The following is a 27,723-nucleotide window of genomic DNA, read 5'->3' as shown; positions in this document are numbered from 1 at the left end:
TTGTGATGTTCTAATGGATGATTCTGAACATCTTTTTCTGTGCTTTTTGTATCGGTATTGAAAGGCTTTTTCATTGAAATATCTGTTCATGTTTTTTGCCCATTTCATAATTGGATTGCTTTCTTAATTTTAAGCCTTGAGAGTTCATCATATTTTCTAAATACTAGTCCTTTTTCAGAAATATAGTTTGCAGTGGTTTTCTTGCAGACTGTGGCTTCTTGTTTCATCCTTTTAATAGGGTCTTTGGCAGAGGAAAACTGCATTTTTGTTGTAGTCTACCTTACCATGCTGTCATGTCTAAGAATTCTTACCCCCTCTACGTCCTAAATATTTTCTCATATGTTTTCCATAAAGTTCCGTGGCTTCATAAACAGTTTCACTTTTAAGCCTGTGACCCATATTGAACTAATTTTTGTATAAGGTGTGAGTGAGATATATATTGAGGTTTATATTTTTGAGTATGATTGTTCAGTTGCTCAAGCACTATTTATTCAAAAAGCTATTCCTCCTTATGAGGCATGGTTTTAAGGTATTTTAAAGCAAGTCTAGAGTGGCCTTTATTCCTGGGCTAATTTTGTCACACCAAGAAAGTGTGCTGGGATTTCTCCTGAATGCTCAGTGTATTTAGTGAGGTCTTTCCATTCTGGCTGGAAGAAACACACACTTCTCAGTCCTTTGTGAACTATAGGAAATGTTTGTGTTATAGCTCCTTCATAATTGCTCTTTCCTCAGAATTTGTTCTAATTCTAACCTTGGGAGCTTTCAGGTGTCACATACATAGATTGTTATTCAGGAAGACTCTGATTATTGGAATTATTTCTCTTTATAACTCTTTCCTCTTGGGGATTCTGTCCTCCAAATTCTATTCACCTTGGCCTGCCTGAACTACGGTTTTAGTCTTGTCAACTCAGAACGGTTGCTGGATTCTGTCTTTGCCCTAATAAGGAAAATATGCAAGAAACCTGAACGATGGTGGAAATCATTTCATTTTTTTTTTCTTTCCTTGGGGTTTATGGTCTTGTGCTACTTGTGTTGTCTGAAAATAGATGTTCTCTGTATTTTGTATAATTTTCTAGTTAATAATGTGGGAGGTAATTCTAAATCATCTTATTCCTTCAAGGTGAAAAATTGAATTTGATATTTTTATGCTGTAAATTATTTCTTTTATAAATTTCATTTTTTAATTGTTTGAAGGTATATATAATCCATTTTGGTATATTGAACTAATATCTTAAAACTTTTAACTACTTATTATTCCTCATTATTTATCTATGATTCTTTCTAAATAAATATGTATATACACAGTCATTTCATCTGAGAATATTGACAGTTTTATCCCCTGTTGTAATCTTTACACCTTCTTATTTCTTGTCTTACAATACCACCTAGTACCTCCAATGTAATTTTCTGTAACAGTGGTTAGAAAAAGCGTTCTTTTCTTCATCTCAGATGGAAAGCTTTGAACATCATTAATTATGATGCCTCCGATCTTACCATAGATACTTTTATCAAATATAAGACATCTCTTGTGTTCATAATTAACCAAGAGTTGCTGTGATTATGTGTCTTGAATTTTATTGTATTTTTTTATTTAATTTTTTGCATACTCCTTTTTCTGCTAAATGTGGTCTATGACATTGATTTGTTTTTTAAATGCTAAACAAATCTTGAATTCCTGGAAGAAATCAACTTGGTTTTTAATTGTAAAAGCAGTTTTTTCTCTGGAAAGTTTATGTAAGATTATTGTTTTTTTGTTTGTTTTTTTTTTTTCTAAAATATTTCACAAGCAAAGACATCTGATCCTGGATCTCCTCTTTTGGGAAAGTTTTTAAATTAAAATTTCAATTTAATAGGTGCAGGTCTCCCCAGATTTTCTATTTTGTCTTGTGTCAATTTTGGAAGGTTCTGTTGGCATAAAGTAGTTCATACTATTCTCTTATTCTTTTAACATTCCTATAATCTGTAAGAAATTCCCTCCTTTTTGTTCCTTAATATTCATTATTTGCATCTGCTTTCTTTTTGGCTGTTTTCCTTCCTTCCTTCCTAGTCTTGGCAGTGATTAATCAATTTTATTCATATTCCTAACAAAACATTCACTAGAGAGAAGTAACAAGAAACTGTGAGGTTGAGGGTTAGACATTATTATTACTATTTTATCCTTAATGCAGTGGTTCTGAAACACCCACCTGCAAGAGAGTCACATGGAAGGCTTGTTAAAGCATAGATTCCTGGGTCCCACCCCCAGAGTTTTGATTCAGTGTATCTCTGGACTGTGAGAAGTCCCAAGATTTGTGGTCAGCAAGCTGGAAATTCGGGAAAGCCACTGTATATTTCCAGTCCAAATCTGAAGGCCTGAGAACCAGAAAAGCTGATGGTGTAAGTTCCAGTCTGAAAGCTGGCATGCTCAAGACCCAAGAAGAACCAATGTTTTTGTCTGAGTCCGAAGGCTAGAAAAGATCAGTGTTCCTGCTCCCAACTGTCAGGCAGGAGGAGCTTCCTCTTACTCAGCCTTTTGTTCTACTCATGTCTTCTGAATGGATGAGGCTTATCCATATTAGGGAGGTCTAGCTGCTTTAGTCTTCCCATTCAAAATGTGAATCTCAACCAGAAACACCCTAACAGACACACCCAGAGAAGTATTTGACCAAATATCTGTGGACTCTGTGGTCCAGTTAAGTTGATGCGTAAAATTAACCATTACACTAAATGGTCTTGATGCTGCTGGTCCTAAGAAAACACTCTGAGAAACAGTGTTTTAAATAATCATCCTTCAGATTGCAACATTAATTCTTAGTTTATGTAAGTCCTCTTCCTGGACAATGCATGGAAGTTAGTATAGTTTAACTTCATTTACCCCCAATTTTGCAAACATACTTGAACACATGTACACATGTTTGTGTGCATGTAAATTTTAAACCCCACACAGAATATAATTACCATTTTGTTCGTCAACGTCTATTTAGATTTACCCAAATGTTTATTTTTTGTTGCTCATCATTTCTTTTTGAAAGTCTGATTTCCATCTGGTATTGTTTTCCTTCTTTTTTTTTTTTTTAAGATTTTATTTATTTATTGTGTGTGTGAGAGAGAGAAAACAAGCAGGGGGAGTGGCAGGCAGACGGAGAAGCAGGCTCCCTGCTGAGCAAGGAGCCCAATGCAGGACTCGATCCCAGGACCTTGGGATCATGAACTGAGCTGAAGGCAGACGCTTAACCAACCGAACCACCCAGGCATCCCCATTTTCTTCATCTTGAAGAACACCTTTTAGTATTTCATTTAGTGTAGGCCTCCCACTTATGAATTCTCTTAGTTCTTATTTGACTAAAACTCTTTGAAATTCACCTTCATTTTTTTTTAAGAGTATTTTTAGCCAGTATAAATTTTAGGTTGGCATTTGTTTTCTTTCAGTGCTTTGAAGATATTCAACTGTTTTTGGCTTTTGCTTCTTTCTATGCTTTCTTTACTTTTTTTTTGCCTTTAAAAAAAATAACTTCCAGTCTTATTGCTATTTCTATGTTCCTCCCCTGTCTTCCCTACCATTGCTATCTGCTTTTAAGATTGTCTGTATCTTTGGTGTTTAACAGTTGTACTATGATGTACTCAGGCTCTGTGGTTTTTCTTTGTATTTATGTAGTGTGGGCTTTGTAGAGCTTCTCAAATATGAAATTCAATGACTTTTATTAGTGGCTAGAAAATTCTTAGCCATTACTTCTTCAAATGTTCCTTCTGACTCATTCTATTCTTTTCTTAGGACTTGAATTATACATATATCATATGCATACCATATATATTTCTTTATTATCTCTTTATGCATATTCTCTCTGTGTGTGTCTCTCTCTCTGTCTCTGTCTCACTCTCTAATTCTGAGTATTTTTTAAATCTTAGTCCACTTTACTGATTCTCTCTTCAGTTGTTTCCAATCTTCTATATTCTTAATTTCAATTTTTTGGTAAGTACTAGAATTTCCATTTGATTGTTTTAGTTTTTCATGTGTAGTATAAGATTCTTATAATGGTTTACTCTTAATTACTCTTTCTCATCCTTTGTATTAATGTTGTCATGTTTTACTTCCATGTGTCTTTTTAAGAAACAGCACATCACTATTTTTTGCTCTGTAATGTCCAGTATCTTTAGAGCAATTAAAACTAAATGAATATTATATTTACTCTCAATTGTCATTTCCAGCACTCTTAATTTGTCTGTATAGATATAAGTTTATGTCAGATATTACTTTCCTTATACTTGAAGAGCGTCTTTTAAAAGTTCATGTAGTGCAAGTCAAATATATGAATTCTCTTAGTTTTTGTTTCTTTGGAAAAGTTACTTACCTTCATTTTTGAAAGATTTTGGTGGTTTTTTTTTTTTTTTTTGGCGAAGTATAGCATTGTGGGCTGATATTTTTTGAAATGGATTTGAAATAGCCACTGTCTTCTGGCCTGCCTACTTTCTAGTGAGAATGTCATTCTTACCTTGTTCCTCTTTGTGTAATTAATCTTTATTCTCCAATAGCCTTCTTCAAATTTTCTCTTTATATTTAGGTTTCAGTAGTTTATTATGTCAAATATTGGTTATTAATTTTTGTTCTACTTGTTTTCTGAGCTTCTTACAACCATGGTTTGAGGAACTTTATCATTTTTGGAAAATTCTTACTCATTATCTCTTAACATACTTCTTCCCCATTTTCTCTCTGTCCTTCTGTTAGTTTTTTACTGCTACCATAATAAATTGCCACAAATTTAGCAGCTTAAAACAATACTAATTTATTATGTCATAGTTCTATAGGTTAAAAGTCCCAACAGGTCACATCGGGCTAAAATCCCAGTGTTTGCAGGGCTGCATTCCTTATTGGGGGTTTGGAAGTAAGCCAGGTTCATTCAGATTGTTGGCAGAATTCAGTGCCAGGCAGCTATAGAATGATGGTTCTGTTTATTTGCTGGTTGTCATTCCGGGACTGCCCTCAGCTCCTAGAGGCCTTTTTCTAGTCCTTGCATATGACCCCTACATTCAGGACCAGTGCCAATGTATCATGAACCTCACACTTGGGACTTCTCTGGCTTCCCCTTCTGTGATAATAGCTTTTATGCCTTTCTCTTCTGCTGTATCTCTCTGACTCCACTGTGAGAGTTTTCTGCTTTTTAGGGCTCATGTGATTACACCGGGCCCACCTACATAATCCAGGATAATCTCCCTATGTTAGTGTTCAAAATGTGAATTTCACTTTTAGGGTCCCTTTTGCCATATGACATAGCCTACTCACAAATTCCAGGGATTATGCTTTAGGGACCTTTGGGCAACCATTATTTGACATACCACATTTCTACTTCTGGGATTTTAATGACATTTATGTAAGACTATTTGATACTCTTCCATAGTTCTTAAGTGCACTTGCAAACACACTCTTTTCTCTCTCTCCCTCTCTGTCATTATATACATATTCTTTTATTCTTTTTTGTTTCAACATGCCTGTTTTTATTGACCTAACTTCAAATTCATTTATTCTGCCTTAACTTTATTGAGTCTATTGATAAGCCTATTGAAGGCATTATTATCTCTTTTACTATATTTTTTATATCTAACATTGTTTCTTTTTTACAGTTTTTTACTTTGTGCTAAAATTCCCCATCTGTTTATGCATGTGGACTTATCTTTTTAACTATTAATTAACTCTTAATATGTTAATCATAGTTATTTTAAATTCTTTGATAGTTCTAAAACATGGTTTATCTGTGATTCTCATTCTATCAGTTTGTGATTCTGACTTTGTCAGTTTATCTTCTTTGTATGTCTTACACGTTTTGGTTGAAAGCTGGTCATTATATAGAGGATAGTAATAACTGAAATTCATGGTATTTATTCTGGAAATGGGCTTGCCTGTTATGCTGGGCCTTTAATGTTGTAGGTTAAGTCATTCTACCCAGGAGTTGAGCTAGGTTTGTGTTTTCTTGTTTTAGTTACTCTCAGTGCGCCACATGCCTTAAATTCTACTTGTACCTTGTCTTTATCTAGGGGTTGGCTTGTCAGATGTTTAACTCAGTGTTCCCTATTCTACCCTGATTTTTAGGCTTTCCTTTAATCCAACATTTTAATGAGGTTCTCTGCACTGTGGCGCCTTTTACAATAGTAGTCTGCTGTTATTTGCTATTGGGTACTTGCAAGCCCAGTGTTCGGTGGACATGGAGTTGTTTCCTATTGTTTTGATTCAAACTTGGTTTTAGGCAGGTATTGCCCTCAGTCTTGGAAGTCATATTTTCCACTGATCTTGCCCATTTCCAAGTGGTTGGAGAATCTCTGATTATTAGGACTCAGGATGTTTTCTGCCCTCCCTCAGAATAGAGATTTTTCTGTTCCCTTTCTCCAGCTGCAAAAGACTCTCTCTGGTACCCTGGAAGTGACAGGGTTTGCTGTCCTTTTCTAAGATGTAGAAGGCCTTTGTTCCATAGAGGTTATGGGGAAGAAGGAGCAGGCAGGGCTTTGTGTCTTTTCTGCAATAGTCACTGTTCCCCTCCCTTACCTGCAGCAGTGAAGGAAGTTTCTCAGTTCTCCATGCTGCCCCCAGTCTCTCTCATGAGTAATGGTGAGGTGTGTGGAGAAGAGCCTGCAAATTACTGCAAACTCCCCTTGTGCTTGCAGCTCTGAAGATTTTATTCTCTCACATTAGCTTACACTTGGACTTGAGCAATTTATTAAAAGTATTAGCTGATTTCTTCTTACCAGTTTATGTGGTACCCATTGTTTCTTCCTCCTCCGTTCTGCCCCAGTGAAGCAAGTTCTTCATTCCTATCTTGTCTCCTTGTCTCTTCATTCCTTCTTGTCTGTCTTTCTTCAGATTTCAAGGCTAGTTGGTTGCCCTGTAACCTCAGCTCTCTGATGGGTCCTAGCAGCGTTATAATTCTATAGATTATCTGTCTTCTTCTTGTGATTAGTGTAGGGGTGACCATTTCCAGCTTTCTGCATCTTAAATGGAAGTTCTCTGTTTTTTTTTTTTTGAAGTCTGAATTCCTAACTCATGATTTTTCCATTTGTATTTTCAAAAAATACCATGTGAACCAAGTACTATACTAAAAACACTCATCAACAGACTACAACCCCAGGAAATATATTCTCAGAACACTGTATACAGGCAGTTTTTTGGAGAATGTTCTCAATCACATCACCTATAAGGAAGTGAGATAGAAAGACTGGTCCAAGGAAAAGTGATGCAATTGTAAGGGAAGCCGTAGGCCATTCTGTGGGAAAGCTCTAAAACTGGAAAGGCCCTGACATATCCTCAACTGAATCAAGGGAGCTGGGCCTTTCTATCTCTTCCTTCACTGGTGTTTGAATGCAGAGTGTTCCTGGTAAGGTGACTTAACTTCTGGCAAGACAGGTCCCTTCCTGGGGAGGGATTTAACTGTGAACCACTACCCAGCAGTCCTCCTAAGATCTCGTGAGAACCAAGGGTCTCTATCCTAAAGGGGGATCTCGGTACACCGCCATACCTACCATGTTAAAATAGTTTTTATCACATATTACATTTGTTATTTACTAGGAAAAGTTTTATTATTTCAACTTTTATATCACCTGTTTGAAATACAATTAGCCTTACTCTTTATATCACCAAGTCTGTTATTCTGTCTCAGTTAAATGACATATATCCTTATATCCTGACTTTATAGTTAATTTTTATATTTTATTTGACTAGTTGACTAGAAAGGAGGAATTTTTCCATTTCAGTTTGTTTGTTTTCTTTCTGTCTAAAACACATCTAATTAACAATTTCCCAACATACACTTCATAAAAAGCTTTTATACTTATCTAAAGACATTCCAGCATTACGTTTCCTAAAACTTAAAAAGTGTGTATTTGGAATTTAGTTTACCGTATAGAGTAAACTTCTTACGTGCAAAAGAATTCTATTTAGGTTTCATTTCTTAGTCTGCTGTAAGTTCATCTATTTTCTTCACCTGTACTCATGCACTTGAAAATGTATGTGATTCTTTTAAAAAAGAACAAAGAAAAAATGTCAGTTTTTTATTTAAAAGATCATGAGGAAGTTAAGTAAGCAAGAATTTTTTTCAGCTTCATGGTTTGATTAGTATAACCATACAAAGTTATAGTTGAGAAAAACTGTTCAACAGTATGTCATAGGATTACAGGATCTGAGATTCAGGATGCATTTACTCATCAGCTATCTACTCTGTTAAATTATATTTCAGGGATGCCTCGGTGGCTCAGTTGGTTGAGTGTGCAACTCTTGACTCTTGATTCCAGCTCAGGTTATGATCTCAGGTCATGAGATCGAGCCCCTGTTCGGGCTCCACGCTAAGCATGGAGACTGCTTAAGATGCTCTCTCCTTCTCGCTCTGCCTCTCCCCTCTGCTCTTGCTTGGTCTCTCATAAATATATATATATATTTCACATTAGAAACTTAGTGAAAGCTAAACAAAATATTTTAAGTCACTGTTTGTCATTTCCTAGTCATAGTATGTAGCCAAATAAGAATTTAACTTTACAATTTATAGTTTTGCTGTCATTAATATTCTCCTAATCTTTTCTTTTTATCTAAGTTTACTTCACTTACTTAGTAAGTGAAGCAAATCACTTCACTTACTTATGCATGTATTTCCTAATTTACCCAGGAACATTTGATTAATGAAATCTGTTGTGGAATTCACTAGTGTAATAATTTCCTTTATAACTGAGCTGTCTTTTATGTACATTGCTTAAAGTTACATAGTTATTTTCATTCTAGATTTTATTATTATATATAACCATTTTATATGATTTAAGAAATGAAGAAACTTAAGAACTTAAATGTACCAAATTAAAGTATTAAGTTTTATTATATTTATGATATGCTAAGGACCTAGGAGAATACAAAATACTAAAACCAAAAGTAAGAATTATAACTTCATTAAGTGGCCCAAGTGTAAAAGAGTTTATTAAAATAGGACTCACAACATAAGCAGTGTCCTAAATGAAAGTAAAATTACTGTGTTTTTCTAGAATTCTTAAGGATATAACATTTGAAAATAATCAATACTTTGTAGTGAAACATATTTATGAGGAGATTAATTTAGAAAATGAGACAAAAATCTTACTTTTTTCTGCTGATTAATTTATTAATAATCTCCTTGGCCTTTGATATGTCCTGAGGTCAGTTACATTTGGCAAGATTTGAGAATAATTGCAACCATGGGTTTTCATACATTTTTTTCATACATTTTTTTCTATCTATCTTTATTCATAAAATTTCTTAAAACTGTAAATCTCTGTAAATGAGATTTTCTTAATATAAGTAAAAGCCAATACGCAATTGTAATTTTTAAAACCATAATATTAAAACTCTTGTGTTTTAAATTTAAATTTTAATCCAGGCATTAACACTTTAAATTTAAATTTCATCTAAAGCATTATTATTTTCTTTGAATATTTTGTTTTTATTGTTGGAGAATTTGTGAGAGTGGTTGATAAATTACCCAACTTGCAACAGTAGTTTTCTTCATGGAAATCGGTAATTCTCTTTCTTAAAAGAATTTGCACTTTTAACTATCAAGAAAAATAGCCAATGTCAAAATAACATCATAAGCATCATTAATGTGACTGAAGGGAATGAAAAAAAAAATTGAGTAGGGAGAGGGGAATGAGAAACTTAAGAGAATGCATTTCAGCCTGGAATTGGAAAATTTAGGGCCCAAGAACTTTCCTAAATACTAAGAAGTTGCTAGAGTGTTAAGATTATAAATCTCACTCAATACTATGTAGGGCAAATTACCTGTGTACTGAACCTTCAAATTTTTTTGTGCATAAAATATCTTATACTTGAATAAATGAAAATAAGCTTTCAAATAAAACTGAAAAATTATTACTTACTCTTTTCCCTAAATCAAGTAAAATATGCTAATTTTTATTACAAAATAATTTGCCGAAGAACCTTGTTTTCTGGTAGTTGTTACATGTGCTGTTTAAAAAAATTATATTCAAAATGAAGAGAATAATTCATTTATTTTCATAGGACATAAGGCCAAGGAGTTCTCTTGTGTTAAAGTGTTTTATTTATTTATTTTTTACATGTTAACATAAATTTTCAGGTATATCTTGAGAAAAGGGAGTTTTACATTGTGCCCTTCTCTCAGATGAGAATTGAAATACCAGTATTTTTTTTTTTTTTTGTAATTGGTGCTTCTTTGCCTGGTGATAGAGGAGGGTATTAAGCTGAGATCTACATTTATATCATGTTCTTTGAGAATTTAAATTGTGTAAAGATGAAGATCACATACTCTTATCCGATGTTTACTTTCCTTTAAAATACATTGTGTGGAATCTATAAATATTAATGACAGCAACAACAAAACCTGTCCATTTCCTTCACTGTAGAAAAGTGATGGTGAAACTTTTCCACTTAGAATAGGCTGTTGTGGGGCGCCTGGGTGGCTCAGTTGGTTAAGCGGCTGCCTTCAGCTCAGGTCATGATCCTGGAGTCCCTGGATCGAGTCCCGCATCGGGCTCCCTGCTCGGCAGGGAGCCTGCTTCTCCCTCTGACCCTCCCCCCTCTCATGTGCGCTCTCTCTCTCTCATTCTCTCTGTCTCAAATAAATAAATAAATAAAATCTTAAAAAAAAAAGAAAAGAATAGGCTGTTGTTTGCCAACAACATGGGTAGATCTGGAGGGTATAATGCTCAGTGAAATAAGTCAGTCAGAGAAAGAGAAATACCATACAATTTCACTCATATGTGGAATTTAAGAAACAAAACAAATGAACAAAGGAAAAAAGAAACAAAACAAAAAAGCGGACTTTTAACTATAGAGAACAAACTGATGGTTACCAGAGGGGAAGGGGATGGGGGAGGGGTGAAATAGAGATGGGAATTAAGGGTACAGTTATCATGATGAGCACTGAATAATTTATAGAATAGTTGAATCACTATATTGTACACCTGAAACTAATTCAACACTGCACGTTAACTCTACTGGAATTAAAATTTTTTTAAATAAAATAAAAATTAGAAAAATAACAACAGCAACAAAAAAGAATAGGCTGTTGTTTGATAGAGAAATCTGGCAGTATTATTTGATGATGATTTGCTGTACTTAAAGCCTTTGATCTCTTGCTGGGGAAAATGTTACATTGTTTGTTCCCCATTAGAATATTAAAATTATGATTACTGAATGATATGTAAGAGCATCATTTAATATTTTATTGAGTTTTATAAGAAAATAGTTGCTTCTTAAAATACTATTGTAGGGATTCACTCATTGAGAAATGTCTGTTTTTATCCCTTACCCGTAAGTCAAGGTAATTAATACACATGTACACATACACACTTATGTGATTAGTTGATTAAATTAATTGAAGTTTCTATTTGATATGTAACCTAGAACAGTACTGTTGCAATTCTGAAGCCTCCAAATCATACATAAACCCATAAATTATGGAAAAAAGGTCATAAACTGGGGAAAAATTTTCCTGAATTTAATTAGATAATAGTATATTACAATAGTATAGCTATGATGTGAACCTTTATACATCTAAAAATTTTCTTAGGTAATTTCACTCTCATTAATTAATCTTAAATAAAAATATTCATGCTTCACTCAGAATTCAGGTACATAAACAATAACATCTAGATTTTTCCCCTCTTCACAGGCTTGCTCTTAGCATTCTTGCTCATCTTTCTTTAGAGGAGGGGATTACTTTAGCTGGGAAGTTATGGGACATGATCCTGGAGATTAGAAGGAATGGATTAATTAATAGATATTAAAAAAAAAGGAGTTCTGTCTATATTCACTAAGAGTCAGAGATAGCTTATTATGATTATTTTATGACTTCAGGTAGCCTTCCCTTTGCTGTTTTATTACAATTTAGTAGTAGTAAATACTCTCATTAAAACAGTTATTTTCAAAGTGTGTTTCCTGGATCAGCAGTAGCAAACCACCTGAGAATTTGTTAGAAGTGCAAATTCTCACAGTACACCTAGACCTACTGAATCAGAAGTTATGGGGATGGGGTTCTAGGAGTCTGTTTAAACAGCATTATAGATGATTCTGATCTACACGAAAATTTGAGAACCATTGGTTAAAGAAGGTGCTTATCACCACTACCTCAAAAACTAGTGATGTACTATATATTGGCTAATTGAACATAATAATAAAAAAAATTAAAGAAGGTGCTTACTTAGTTCAGGAATAACAGAGTAAGGGGGAATATTGAGAATTCTCTGTATCTTCAACATGTCTTCAAAGCCCTACTCAGCTCCCTTTTTCTTGCCCAAAGTTGTTCCTCTAGAATATTCTCTTTAAAGTCTGTGGAAGTGCTCACACCAGTTTCCTCTCTGACTTCTTTCCCTAAAGCTGTTGACCCACATAAGAGGAGACAAAATCATATAGAAGTGCTAATGGTGAGGCTTTGAGTGCACAAATGATTCAGATCATGCTGTTTCCAAGTTAGGAAAGAAGGAATCCTAGATTATTCCCTCACCCCTATTTAATCACTTAACAATGCAGTACTTTAGTTTTAAATATTAGTAATATATTTAAAAATTATTCAATGATTAATTACTTTTTTGTCATTTATATTTTCCTCACATATAGCAAAATGTTACTTAGCTTTGTGGCAGAACTTTTATTATTTTGAAGCATTTTTAAATTTTTGCTGTACATGTCTTCTGTGTAGAACAGTGTGTAGTCCTCTAACATTATATTATTATATTGATTTTGGTTTTTTTAATCAGAGCTACATTTTGTAAGAGTAAATATAGTTTTTTTATATTCAAAGTAGCTATTACATTGTAAGAGCTGCCATTATTGACCTCTCACTGTGTGCTGGGTACTTTTCTCTGCATTCTATGTGACTTATTGCATTTAATCCTCACCAGTAGGCACTATGGTCATTTTCATTTTGTAGGCAAAGGAAGTCTAATGCCCCAAGCTCACCTAGGTAGCATAAGAGAGAACCAGCATTCCAGTTCACACAGTCTTAATTCAAAGCATTTATATCTAAGAGAGATAGTTAGATGTTACCAGATTATTTATTTGCTTGAGCAGAATTATTCTTTACCCCGATTTTGTTTTTACATATACTACTTGAAGTATTTTCAAGAATGTCAAATAGTGCTTACATGAGGCCATATAACTTAAAATTTAAGAGTGAACTAATATAAATAATAATGCAGGAATTGGTAAATAATAGTAAGTGGGCTTATGAAATGGAAAATGCCTACTTAAGCATAGCAATTTAATTGTATTACAGTGAATTCTAGTTATTCCTTTATTTGTCCAGCTTTTCAGAGAATTTTTAGGCAACTCTAGAGAGTACAGGTTAATTCTTTGTAACTGATACAATGATCCATGTAGTAGGTGTTCAAAACAATTTTATTTCATAGATAGAAAGATAGTCATGGAAGACATAGAGCTAGGAGCAGAGTCTGTGTCCCTTGCAGGTTATAGAATCCCAGTTGCCTTTCACAGAACAGTCATTCTACATTTTTTTAAAGATTTATTTACTCATTTTAGAGAGAGAGCATGGCGGGGTGGGGCAGAGGGAGAAGAAGAGAGGGAATCTCAAGTGTACTCCCTGCTGAGCACAGGCAGGGCTTGATCTCATGACCCTGAGATCATGACCTGAGACAGAATCTAGAGTCCTGGGCTTAACCAGCTGAGCCACCCAGGCATCCCTGGTCATTCTACTTTAGCAGCAGTCTTCAGAGTTAGCCTTATGACTGATGTGAAACTCTACAGGGTGTCCCTTCTACTGAAGCTGTTACTATTCCATGAGTTAGAATTGTACTTTTATGATTTTTCAAGATTTTAATTTAGAAGTAAACTTTATTTGACTTTTTGTATTGAATTATATTTACTAGTCTTTATGTCTTAATTTCAACAGCATCACTGCAAAACTTGAAAGAGCTTTAGAAAAAGTTGCTCCTCTTCTTCGTGAAATTTTTGTAGACTTTGCCCCATTCCTATCTCGTACACTTCTTGGCAGTCATGGACAAGAGCTATTGATAGAAGGTATGATTTCTCTCTATTCTAATTATTTTTAGTTTCCTATAATGTATCTATTACTCATGATATAAATTGTACTTCTGGAGGAATATATATTGCCAAAAGAATATAAAGACATTGCTGCCACAAATTCTAATAAGATACTCGTACATGCTTTCTTCTTATTCATTTTGAAAAATAACATGTTTTCACAGTCAATGCTAATAATAGAATGGAGAACTTTGAAAAAGTGTTGGACTAGGAGGCTCTGGCTCTGAAAATCCTAGTCTACCAGGGCTGCAGTATATCCTTCATTAGGTTGGTGTGTTTACTAAGCAATTTGCTCTAAAATTTCCTTTTAACTCTAAGAGCCATGCTTCTGTAAGTGATTTCCTTATTCACATAATACTTGTAATATGAAAATTCTTAACTGAGAAAATGTAAAGAAGTACTTAACCTGGAATTGACAAAGCTATTGTCTTTTACTCAACAGCAGCTTAAGTGGAATGAGAAGGGAAAGCAGATAAATTATTATGAAGATTTAATTAATGCACCAGTATTAGAGAGCAGCTTTTAAAAATATGGTTATCTGAAGCCTTATTTCTTTAAAAAGTTTGTTTTATAAATATTCAAGAACTTTAGAAAGGGGTAATCCATATCTAGATGATCCTGTGAATAAATAATGGCTTTAGGTACTCTTCCTTGAATTTAGCAGGCTTATGTATATTTTTTTGCTTTTCACTTTCTATTTACTGTCATTTTCCTGTGATTGTTCTCTCATTGTCTCAGCTGCTTTTATGAAATCTGTTTCTATTAGGTGAGACAGTAATTGTTAATAACCTGACTGGGTTTAAATCTTTGTTTACTACTTTCTTAGCTCTCTGATCTTTGTGAATTATTTAGGCATTTTGTAACTTAGGTTCTTTCTATAAAATACAGTCAGTGATAGCACCTCCCTCCCAGGGTTCTTGTGAAGATTAAATTATATAATGCATATAAAGTTCTTAGAACAGTGACACACAGGTGAGCTATTCATTTTTTTTTTTTTTAAAGCACTGAGTTCTTGTTCAAGGCCAAGCATTTTCTTAGGTACTTGGAATGTGTTAGTTTATAACAGACAAAGATGTGGAATCTAAAAAAGGAAACAAATGAAAAAACAAAAGCAGAAACAGACCCATAAATACAAAGAACAAACTGGTGGTGGCCAGAAGAGAGGGGGATGGAGATGGGCAAAATGGGTGAAGGGGAATGGCAGACAGGCTTCTAGTTATGGAAGGAGTAAGTCAGGGGGATGAAAGGTTAAGGCATAGGGAATATAGTGAGTAGTATTATAATAGCATTGTACAGTGACAGTTGGAAACTACATTTGTGATGAGCATAGCATAACATATAAAGTTGTCCAATCACTATGTTGTACACCTGAAACTAATGTAGCACTGTGTGTCAACTATACTTTATAAAAGAAAAAGAAAAAAAAAAAAAAAAAAAACCAACCTTGTTTAAAAAAAAAAAAATCCCTGCTTTGTAGAGCTTATATTCTAGCAAGGAGAGGACATTTAGGTAAGTATTGAACATAATAAATAAATTATAGACCATGTTAGAAGATGGTAAATGCTATGTTAAAGGATAAGTCCAACACAGGGGTTTGGGATTCTAAAAATGGCAGGGTCGGGTTGCGGTTTACTTAATAAATCACCCTCTTTAAAACTGCATCCCGGGCACCTGGGTGGCTCAGTCTTTAAGCATCTGCCTTTGGCTCAGCTCATGATCCCAGGGTCCTGGGATCGAGTCCCACATCGGGCTCCCTGCTCGGCGGGAAGCCTGCTTCTCCCTCTCCCACTCCCCCTGCTTGTGTTTCTGCTCTCGCTATCTCTCTCTCTGTCAAATAAATAAATAAAATCTTTAAAAAAAAAAAAAAAACTGCAACCCAACTCTGCCATTTTTAGAATCCCAAAAGTGCTGTGTTGAACTTACCCTTTAACATAGTATTTACCATCTTCTAACATGCTCTATAATTTTAAATAGACCAATGATAAAAATTACATTTAAGCAAAGACTGAAAGTAGGTGAGTCATACAGCTTACTAGAAAAGCGTTCTAGACTGAGAGAATATTTAGTGCAATGACCCCCTAATGTGTTACTTTACCATAAGAAAAAAATTAATAAACATTATTGAAAAAATAAATCTTAAATATTTCCTCATTCACTAAAAGTCCCTTATTTTTTCTGTATTTATATATATTTTTTCCTAAAATGATTTGACAAATTCATATGAGAAATATAATAAATAGTGGTCCAAGACATGCTAAAATAAACAGAATAAATTTAGAAATGTTAGTATTGAGTCCTTGTAGTGTTATGAAAACTGGGACACAGATTAACACTAAGTTTTCCAGCAGCCAAAGCAAAGAAGGAATTATTTTAAGTTATAAGACCCACGTTCCTGGTTCCTCAGTGACAGTTTGTGACAATGTGAAGCTCTAAGGAATTACTGTGAGATAACTTTTAACTGTCTGTGTTGGTCAGGCAAGACCCCACCCCACACAGATAGCCCCTGTCCAGAATTTTCTGTGACCAGGCATCTGGACTCTTTCTTATTTCTTCCCAGCACTGCAGTGAAAAGGTAGGAGAAAAGGCTGGGTAGGAATTGAGAGCTGTTTTTCTTGGGCTTCCCTAAGGTTACCTAAAATATTCTGAATTGAGTTGAAAGGGTATTAAGAACACACCTCTTGGATTTTTAGAAAAAGTGACTATGCTAGAAATGAAACATTGGAACATGTTATATATTGAAAGTTCTCTTTGTGTTCATCTGGCAGAATACAATTTTATGTTGTAACTTTTCTGCATCCGAAGAGTTTAATATATCCCATTTTTAAAACTATGTGGATGTAATGTTCATATCCCTTTTTTGCGTTAAAAGTATTTTACATAATAAAATGATGATAGTAAATGGCAAAATTTTAGATTTTGAGTTGTATTTTTTAAATAGAAAGTTGACACACTTACAGTATGTCCTCCAAATTTCTGCCAAGCAATACAATTCAAAAATCTAGGAACATCTGTAACAGAACAACATTCTGTATCCCTCACAATTTAGTTATAACTTTCCTTTTCAGACTCAACTAGTTTCTGTCCTCTTTAATAGAAGACATTAATTAAACATGAAAACAAGTCACATGTTATTACATTTCCTTGTTTTTGTATAACTCTTCTTCTACATTTGATATTTTTCCTTTTTTCTCTCCCCCAAATTATTCTCATCCTTTGAATCCTGTTTCAGATTCCTTAAGTCTAATTAATGTCTTCTCTTATGTGATCTTGTGCCATTTTATTTATACAATTTTGATAAAATTATTCATCACTTATAAATAGGAAATATCTTATTGTTTATATTGTATTGCCTAGCTTATTTTGGTACATAATATTCAGTATTTTTTCTTTATACTTGACAAGAACATTATTTTTGTTACTAATATTGGTAGAGGTAAGTTTTGAAAATAAGGTGGTAAGACAGGTAAAATGTTGTGTTCTGTGGTAAGAATTCCCAGTACTGATCAGTCATCCACACCTGTGAGCTGGCTGCTGTGCTCATCCAAGGTCTATTCTTGCTCTCCACCCCAGCCTCTGGAAATACATGTCCTTTCATGTTCTCATTCTTGTACATGTATTCTTGATCATTCTTTTTCCCTCTCTTCCATTTCCCTCCTTTTTCTCATTTGAAACATTATCCCTCTCCTCTGAGAAGAAAAACTGTCAAACTATTATAAAGGACTCAGGAAATTTACATGATAAAAATATCTTTATGCTAGCCATTGAATATTTAAAAATAGTGCTTATGATGAATAAATCCCATTGCTTTGACTTTATCATGTATATCTAAATGGTAGGAACAAAGCTGGATTTAGATAAGTGAAAGTATTTTATGTCCTATGAAAAGAGAAGGCAATTATTCTTAATTTCAAGTAAACATAAAGTGCATTTGAATGGCATCTTTACTTGTTGTTTTATATTCATTTGTTCTTAATTTACACTTGTATTCATGTAGTTTTTTTTATAAAATAATCACTGATACTTTGTATTGTCTATGTCCTTTAAAATAGCTAAAATAGTGTTGTTTCATTTTCTTAATTTGTCTATCACTTTTATTAGTCATCCTGTGTTAAATTACTATTATATGATTCTAGAGTACTCAATGTAGTTCATACTTTTTAAGGTCGCTCATTAACGGTACAGTTGGTGTATGTGTGTTTTCTCTTGGCAATAATTAAGGATTTTTGGAGACAGTAGTTATTTGGAGCTTAGTGAACTTTCTATAAGAAAATTCTAAGTTTTAAATTTGCAAACTAATGCATAAAAATTAGAGTCAGTACGTATGCAAGTATCAAAGTCCACCAGCCCAAGATGACAAAACAACCTTTGGTCCAATGGTCATATTTATTTGGTTTGCTGCAGCAATGGAGGATGCACTTCAGAGGTTCAGTTGTAGATTCAGGAGTCCTAAGAACTACAGTGAGCCTATAGTTATCATTAGTAATAAAGAATCAGTAGTCACCTAAGTTAATTAGAAGAGAAAACGTTTAGGGGTGTGGGGGGGTGGCTGTGTGTGTGTGTGTGTGTGTGTGTGTGTTAGCCTAGTTAGCCTAGTGTCCTTTACTCTGTCTTATTCCACAATAGCAGAGTGGCCCTGAGAAATCACTATTTATATTCTGTGAGCATTATTTATGTTAGGTTGAGAACTCACAAGAGTATTAAAGGTAACTTGAGTATTAAAGGTAACTTAATTATGATGTGGATACAGCAGAAAGTCTTATAGCATCCAAAGTCAGGAAATGAAAAATAGATAGACGTCAGGCAACCTTGAAATGGGAGAGGAGAGTCAGTACCAAGGCTGCTCCCTTTGACTCTCAGAGCAACTTTATAGCCTTCCATATTTGCTTCTCTCTGTGTATCAACTCAATTTTTCACTTCTTTCCCCGATTAACTTCACTTTTTTAGTCATTGGAACCTGGCCCAGTATAGTACCCCACTCTGACTCCAAATGTGCTTTTAATGTAAATGTTTTTCATCAGTTGACTATAGTCACTATATAGAAGAGAGGATCTGAGTGGCTCAGCCTTGGGTCTTGTGTCTACCTGTTACAATCAGCTAAGATTGGGGTTGATGGGAGGGGTGAAGTTGGGTGTAATATATAGGCTGCCTCTTTTAGAAGCTATATATATAAGTTTAGAAGCTATATGTATAAGTTAAACATATTAGAAAGGGATGGTCGCAGTGCAGGAAATGTTATACTAAAGTGTCTGTTACACTTTTGGTGACGTTAATAAATGTTTTATTAAAGTCATACAATACTCAAGAATATTTAAGTTTCCAAGACTAGCATTTTTTTTATAATAGCATGGAATTTCCACTCAACCAAAATAGAACATCCTTAAAATGTTATTATAAAAAGAATGACCCTAATCAAGAAGCCCAGTTCACCCTTGGATCATTCATAGTAAAAATATGGCCACATAATTAGAAAAACTTACATATCTTTATTTTGATTCAAAAATTATAGATTGAAATGTATTTTCAGAAGTTACTTTAAAATGGCAATAATACAAAAAAATGTACATGACAGATTCAGTATAGATGGTAATGAGTGGCATACTTTTTTAAATAACCCTGAATTCCTCCATGAAAAACAGAACAATAGATGTTGAAACAATAGCTACAGCAACAAAAAATGAACAGTTACAACCAAACTAGGTGACAAGGTATCCCATTGATACTCCAAAATATGACTGGGTTGAGATGCAAGAGCTACAAGATAACACATGGATTAGCAGAGGCCAGGGAGAAAGTGGTGGGAAACAAGGTGGCATCTGAGGAAACTAGTCTACAAGTACTCATTGGTAAACCCAGAGGGCCAAATTGAGAACCCCTAAAATAGGGAAGGCTTTTGCACACTATAATAGCAGATGAGTCCAAGGGTTCCATGGTAAGGCTGGAAGGGGCTGAGCCATCTAGGCGTCATGAGTAATTAACCAACTAAAGTTCTCCCAAGACAAAGCCCCACATTGAGAAGAAACTACTATGAATAGAATCCAAATTGAGCAACAGAAGGGCAAGAGAGACAAAGAGAAAGTCCACATAAAAATGGGTTATGAACACAGTGCTGATAGTTCTCAGAAAGTAGGTTGTCATATTTTTGAAAATTATATGAAAACAAACAGAAGAGGGATCTCATGATAACCACTAAGCTCCAAATAACTATTTTGGAGAACTAACCATTTAGTTATATGAGAGAGAATGTGGTATATAATGACTATATGCTATGAAAACTGAAAAAAGTAGAAGGACAATAATTATATTTGTAGTGGCATTATTGATGTTTTTATAAAGCTGTTGCATAATGTTTTTATAAAACAATTAGTAATTATTGATATTCTAATTATTTTATCTTGAAAATCAAGATTCTCATTAAATAAAGGAAATCCAGATATAAAATACAGTTTAAGCAAATCATTTAGTTTTGAATTTGAATGGGACATTATAAAAGCTAAATTTTTATGTGCACACACACACATAAACACTCACACTCACATATGTACTCTAATCCTGTGTACTGTTTCGCCTAGGAACAATGACCAAGTTAGTAGCAGTGAGGATGTTTGGAGTCCAGATTGTAGTCTTGAAATATCATTTGCCAATGAAAGAAAGCAGTTTCTTGGAGAAATGGGTAATTTCAAGCCTACAACAGTAAGTGCTCATGATTTGCCTGCAACATTTAGTGATACCAAAACCAAGGAAGATATCAAACACTGTCAAAAAGGCTCAGGAGCTAACTTGAAGACACTCTTATTGGCCAAAGATGGGGGCATTTTGAGTACCAGTAAGTTAATAACTCCAAAGCATCAAAATGCATGGATGTGTTTAAATCTGTAAGTCATAAGAATGATTTTTTAAAATGACTTGGTTGAATTTAGAATGTAGGGAACGAACTCATTATTTTAAAAACTGATCAATAAATATTTATCCTGTTATTCCTTTGTAAGTTATATCATTTGTGTTATCAAATCATTAATGAGGGTAATCTTCTTTTTCTAGAAATATAAATATATCTGATAAGTGATGGATATTTGGGTTAGATCATTAACATTTAGGATCCCCTCAGGAATTAATAGATCATAGCATCAATGGCTGCTAACATCACAGAAGGAGAGACAAATAGACAACCAGATGGAGAAAACACTATCACCCATCAAGACTAACTGGCTGACCTAATTAATTAATTAATTAAAGCTGAATCTCATTGATTCTATATATCCAACATGTTAAACTGTGCCATGAGAATTCCGTCATCAAAATTAACACTGGTGGAAATTCTGCACTACAAATGTCTTGGTTTCATCAAAATAATTTATATAGGAAAAGAAGAGTTAAGGGGATCTATAGCTTAAAAGAGCTTTAAAAGATATCTCAAAAATCAATAAAATTGAGTTGTTTATACATATAACTCTATCATTTGGGTGATAAACTTTAAAAAAAACCATAATGATTATCATAAAAACTAGATAATGCTTTGTTAAAAGTAAGGAGAATAGCACAAGACACAAGGAGACTTTTTGGGATATTTGACAGAAGTGTTTCTTCATCTATGTAGTGGTTTTAAGGGTGTTCATTTTTAAATAATTCGTTAAACTGTTTTATGCATTTTACTTATCTGTGTTATATTTTACAGAAGTATTTTAATGTTCTCTAAGGAGAAAGTTATAAAAAGCTCTTAATGACATTAAAGACATAAGTAATGGTGAACTATATCATGTTCATGGTAGGAAGATGATCTCACAAAGAAGTAATTTCTGTCCATGATAATCCATCACTTTGAATAAAAATTTGTTTTCAAAAATCTCAAATTATTTTCACGAAATTTGATGAGTTTTTCTCTTAAATTTCTAAAGTAGAATGAAGGGTTGAATATAACCAAGATAATTTTAAAGAGGAGCAAGCTATTGTAATTTTAAAAGTGTATAATGGCCCAGGGCTAAACAGATCACTGTATCAGAATAAATATCCAGAACCAGATCCCAACTCAGGGCTGTGACAGAGCTGTCATTACAAAAGAAGATGGATGAACAATGCAATAAATGCAGCCAAATCAATTGCAGATTTTGTGTTAATTAAAATAATTGAATCCCTTCCTCACTAAATACACAAAAAGTCATACAAAGATGGTTGAAATGCAAAACTTCAAATCCTATAGAAGAAAATACAGGACAATATCTGTATTGCCAAAGTCAAAGTATTTCTTTAACTAGACCAAAAATAACCCATAAAATTTAGTGGTTGATAAATTTGACCATCTAAAAATTACTTCGGTTTATCAAAAGACACCATTAAAAAGTGAAAAGTTGGAGAGTGACATCAGCAAGATACTGAACCAGAAAGCTTCAGACCTTTGTTCCTCCATAGAAACACTGAATAAACAACAATATATAGACCAAAAGAGCTTTATTAAAACTGTAAGAACAAGGGGTGCCTGGGTGGCTCAGTCGTTAAGTGTCTGCCTTGGGCCCAGGTCATGCCCCCATGGTCCTGGGATCGAGCCCTGCGTCAGGCTCCCTGCTTGGCGGGAAGCCTGCTTCTCCCTCTCCCACTCCCCCTGCTTGTGTTCCCTCTCTCGCTGTCTCTCTCTCTGTCAAATAAATAAAAATTAAAAAAACAAAACAAAACTAAGAACCAGTTAAGAAACTGCAGCTACCAAGCAAATACTCCAAAAGTTAGAAATCCCATGGTATTTTGTTTGTCTTTGTGCTACCTCCTCCCCAGTGCAGTATGGCAGGCCTGGTCAAGAGGAAATCACTGAATTCCCATGTCTTCCCTTGGAATAAAAGGGAAAGAGTGCAGATTCCTTGCAGCATTCTAGATAGTGTAAAAAGATGTTTCTTTTAGCTGAAAACCATGATCAACTGTAATAATTTTTGAGCCTACCACAACTCAGTGCTGTGTTGCTTAAGATTGAACTATACTCGGGCACCTGGGTGGCTCAGTCAGTTAAGTGTCTGACTCTTGTATTCATCTCAGGTCATGATCTAGGGTTGTGAGATCAAGCCCCACATGGGGCCTTCACTGGGCATGGAGTCTGCTTAAGATTCTCTCTCTCCCTCTACCCCTCCTCTCTACACGTATGTACTCTTGCTCTCTCTTAAAAAAAAATTACTTAAAAAAATTGAACTATACTGACTGCAGAATACATTTCTCTTCCTATTTTTGATTGTTACTTTTGATAAATTTGGTTAACTGACACTTAGGTATCATTGTTCATTCTGTGCATAATTCTACTTAAGCAGCAGTGTGTATCGTTTATTGTTATTTTTTTTTAAAGATTTTATTTATTAAACAGAGAGAGAGGGAGAGAGCACAAGCAGGGGGAGCGGCAGGCATAGGGAGAGGAAGAAGCAAGCCTCCCTGCTGAGCAGGGAGCCCGATGCAGGACTCCATCCCAGGACCCTGGGATCATGACCTGAGCCGAAGGCAGACGCTTAATGACTGAGCCACCCAGGCGCCCCCCTAGAGTTGTTATTGATATTATTTTAAGAAAATGGTCACCAGCATTTTAGGAAAATTTCACAAATATACACCAATGATGTTTTGTATAACATCCCATATTTTTGCAAATGATTCATTTTTGTATTAGGGGGAATATACTTCACATATTGTGCTAAATATAAAAAAAAATTAGGAATTTTTAATCAACCATTTTTATTCAAGCAAAGTATTTTATGTGTAATTCAGAAATTTTTTCTTTCTAAATTATTCTTTGAAGGTATTTGTTGGTAATGATGATCACTTGAATTTTTACAAATATGGTAATCAAGTAGCATTTTATCAAGGGATCTTATCATAATTTTCAAGTAGCTACTGAAGATTTTTAGGTACCTGAGTAATTTGTGTTGTCAGGATGTCAAGAGATCATGGTATAACAGAACTTTAAAGAAATGATCCTTCAGAAATGACATCTTCAAAAAGGTTTTTGTATGAATCAAAACAAAATGGAAAAGGGATGTGCATGATTGATCCACTATTTCACTTGACTTAACATTGACAATCAGTGCTTTAATAATTGTGACAGCCAGATTGCCTTCATATAAAAATTATAATCTATTATGAAGATCAGAATATCTTTTAGTATTTGTTCCATAATATATGGTATATATTTAAGGATTTTACTCTAAATGCCTAAGATCCTGTCTTGCTTTCAAAAAAGGGAGATCATATTAAAACCTGTGAAATAACAAGGTGTTTTTAGTCAGGATTAATACTTTTCTAGTATTGTTAGTTGAATATAAAGTCCTGCAGACAATGTTGATAGGAATAGGAAGAAAATGGCAGTGACACAATGTTTTGAAGGAAAATTCTAAAATATTTAGCATGATTTCCTCTATTTTGTCATGATAGAATAACAGTGAGTGGATTTGCCCTCCGAATGTAACCACTAGAAAATTGAACAAAGTACATAAACCAACAGTTTTTAGATCTTGGACAGTAGGCCAATGTGAACTGTAATCCCTGAAAAAAAGGAAATGACTGAATTGGGTTCAGTGACTTCTATTAACATTTTGCCTGGAGGCACATTCTGGAGCATTGTGAAAGAAGGGCAATCTGAAGTAAAACACAGCAGTCTTGGTGAACTGAAGAGATAGGCACCAGAGGTCAAGAAGTTGTGGAGCACAGTTTCATAGAGGAGGTAGCTACACAGTAAAATAGCTCCAGAAACCTGTGAATGGGCCCCTTGAATCTTTACTGAATACTAAATGGCACATGCATAGGAAGAAATTCCATAAGATAGGCAAAATATGACCAAGGGGTTTTGAAATGAGTGTTTTCCTTACTTCACAGGAGAGAGAGCATTGTTTTAACTGCCCAGCCAGAGTGGTGGTGGGTCCTCACATTATTGGAGGTAGTGAGTAGAGTGCTCAGAAGAGTAACACATTAGTAGTAGAGTTAAATTATTTTTAGAGTACAGATTACTCTAGTGTAGATCCACCCTTAAAAAAAAATAAACACTTAAAAATAAGCCTCAAAAGAATCAATTTGATCCACCAATAATTTAACTGTCAGAGCAAAGCCTGACAGTTTAAAGGAACAAAAGCAAGACGCAAGCACTTAACGATGCAATAATCACAATTCCCAGTATCCAAATAAAATTACTAGACGTAAGATAAAGCAGTGAAGTGTAGCACAAAACCAGAAGGAAAATCAGTTGATAAATATGACAGAGATGGTGAGTTTAAAAGACAAGGATTATCAGATGTCATTAAAATGTTTAGGTATTAAAGGAAAATAACACAATGTGGAGAGAAATGAACAATATAGAAAAGAAAAATTCATTTAATGGATTTAACAGTTTATTATACACTGATTAAGACAATAACAGTGAACTATAAGATATAGAATAGTATCTTTCCAAACTGAAACAGAAAAAAAAAGACTAAATATATAAAAGGGGAGTAGAACCACAGGAGTCTATGGATAAATCAAGCAGTTAAATATATTTGGAATTGGAGTGCAGGAAGAAGGAGGTTATTTTGGACATTCTCAAAATTGTTTTTTGGACATTGTTTTTTGGACATTCTCAAAAAAACAAAACTGTAGTGATGGAAAACATATATATATATATATGAAATAATAGCCAAATAATTCTAAAACTATAAATCCTAAGATCCAAGGAATTCAGCTAACTGCAAGCAGAATCAACACAAATAAAAAAGTACGATGCAACATCATAATTAAAGTGTTCAAAACTAGCATTCAAGAGAAAATTTGAAAGAACAGTCATCAACATTAAGCAAACCAACAACTCATTTAAAAGTCATTTGAACAGATACTTCACCAGTAACAATATTAGGATGTCAAGTAAGCACATAAAAAGATGGTCAATATCATTAGTAGGTAAATTAAGACCACAGTGACTCAGCACTACAAACATACAGAGAGGGTTAAAATGAAAAATAATGATAATACCAAGTGCTGAGGAGAAGAATTTGGAGCAACTGTCACTCTCATTCATGGCTTTGAGAATATAAAATGGCAGCCACTGAGGAAAATGGTTTGGAAGTTCCTTATTAAGTAAACATTCACGTACCGTATAACCTAGTAATCCCATTTCTTGACATTTTCTCTAGATAAATAAAAACTTATTTTCACACAAAAACCTGTATAGAAATATTCTTAGCAGCTTTATTTAACCAAAGCTGAAAAACTCAAGGAACAAACTATTGATAAACCTTACTACTTGGATGAATTCCAAAGACATTGTTGTGTGTAAGAAAAGCTTGTATTAAAGGGTTCTATATTTTATGTTCCCATTGTTTTTTTGGACATTCTCAAAAAGACAAAACTAGTAATGGGAAACAGATGAGCAGTGGCCAGGGGTTATGGGTAAGGGGAGAAGGTTACTGCAAAAGAATAGTACAAGGGATTTCTTGGGATGATGGAACTATTTTGTGTCTGATTGTGGTGGCCATACATGAATTAATATATGTGTTAAATCTCATAGAAATTTACATACAAAGTGAAAAAACTCAATTTTAATGCATGACAATTTAAATTTTAAATTAAATTTTTTATTATTGGGCAACCCTGTCGGGACCCCTCTCACTCTTGAGAGCTTTTTCTGTATCTTCACTTAATAAACTTCTATTGCTTTACTCAAAAAAAAAAAATTTATTTGAGAGAGAGAGAAGGCAAGAGAGAGCAGGAATGGTGGGGAGGGGCAGAGGAGAGAGAGAAGCAGACTCCTTGCTGGGCAGGGAGCCCAACGCAGAGCTCGATCCCAGGACCCTAGGATCGTGACCTGAGCCGAAGGCATACACTTAACCAACTAAAACACCCAAGTGCCCCTTACATTAAAATTTTAAAGAACTGTCAGAGGAAAAACACATTACTTACAAAAATAAAAATTATTGCCAACATTTAGTCAGAAACTATGAAAAGCAGAAGATAGATAATGGAACTTCATTAAAGTGCTGATAGAAAAGACTTCCAACCTGGAATTCTTTAATGAAAATAATCTTCAGAAATGAAGGGGAAGGAAAGACTTTTTCAGACAACAAAAGATAAAATTCATTGCCAGCACATCTGTGCTCTAAGAATTGTCAAAAGAAATTTTCCAAGTAGAGTTAAGGATACCAGATGGAAACTTAGACACACACAAAGCAGAGTACAAGAAATATGTGGAGAGATAAAAATTTTTTCTCATTTTTAATTGGTGCAGAAAAAGCATTTGTTAAAATTCAACACCCATTCATGATAAAATATCTGAGAAAAAAAGTCCCAAAGGGAACAAACTTAACCTAAAATTGGTACCTACAAAAAAACCAACTGATGTTATATGTAATGTTATATGAAATAGTGAAAAACCAAATGAGATTGAGAAGGGAAAGATTTTGCCTTTCTAACTCAATTTAACCACTTTAATTCAACATTTTACTAGAGTATCAAAATACTAGAGTAAAGCAAGAAGTAAGAATAAAAGATATACAGATTGGAAGAAGTAGAACTATTTTTAAATGCAGATGAAATTACCATGTATGTAGAAAATCCTAAGGATTGAGAATGTAAAATGGTACAGGTTTGAAAAACAATTTGGTAAGGGGGCGCCTGGGTGGCTCAGTTGTTGGGCATCTGCCTTCGGCTCAGGTCATGATCTCAGGGTCCTGGGATCGAGCCCCGCATTGGGCTCCCTGCTCCGCGGGAAGCCTGCTTCTCCCTCTCCC

At 34.2% G+C, this 27,723-nt stretch overlaps 1 protein-coding gene across 7 annotated transcripts in view; it reads left to right on the top strand.

Annotated features, from left to right (window-relative positions):
- The window catches only part of NBEA (neurobeachin), a 683,633-nt gene that overhangs the window by 289,818 nt on the left and 366,092 nt on the right, over nt 1-27,723 (top strand). For all 7 annotated transcript variants that reach the window (XM_035003560.1, XM_035003559.1, XM_035003554.1 and 4 more), the window contains one exon: nt 13,863-13,990. In XM_035003560.1, coding sequence (XP_034859451.1) covers nt 13,863-13,990 — 128 coding nt within the window. The remainder of the gene's footprint in view (nt 1-13,862; nt 13,991-27,723) is intronic.

Source organism: Mirounga leonina, unplaced genomic scaffold (genome assembly GCF_011800145.1).
Source record: "Mirounga leonina isolate KUSES-001 unplaced genomic scaffold, KU_Mleo_1.0 Mir_127, whole genome shotgun sequence".
In the NCBI taxonomy this organism is placed as follows: Eukaryota; Metazoa; Chordata; class Mammalia; order Carnivora; family Phocidae; genus Mirounga; species Mirounga leonina.
The sequence above is the reverse complement of the archived record's forward strand: the minus strand, read 5'-3'. Positions and strand labels throughout refer to the sequence as shown.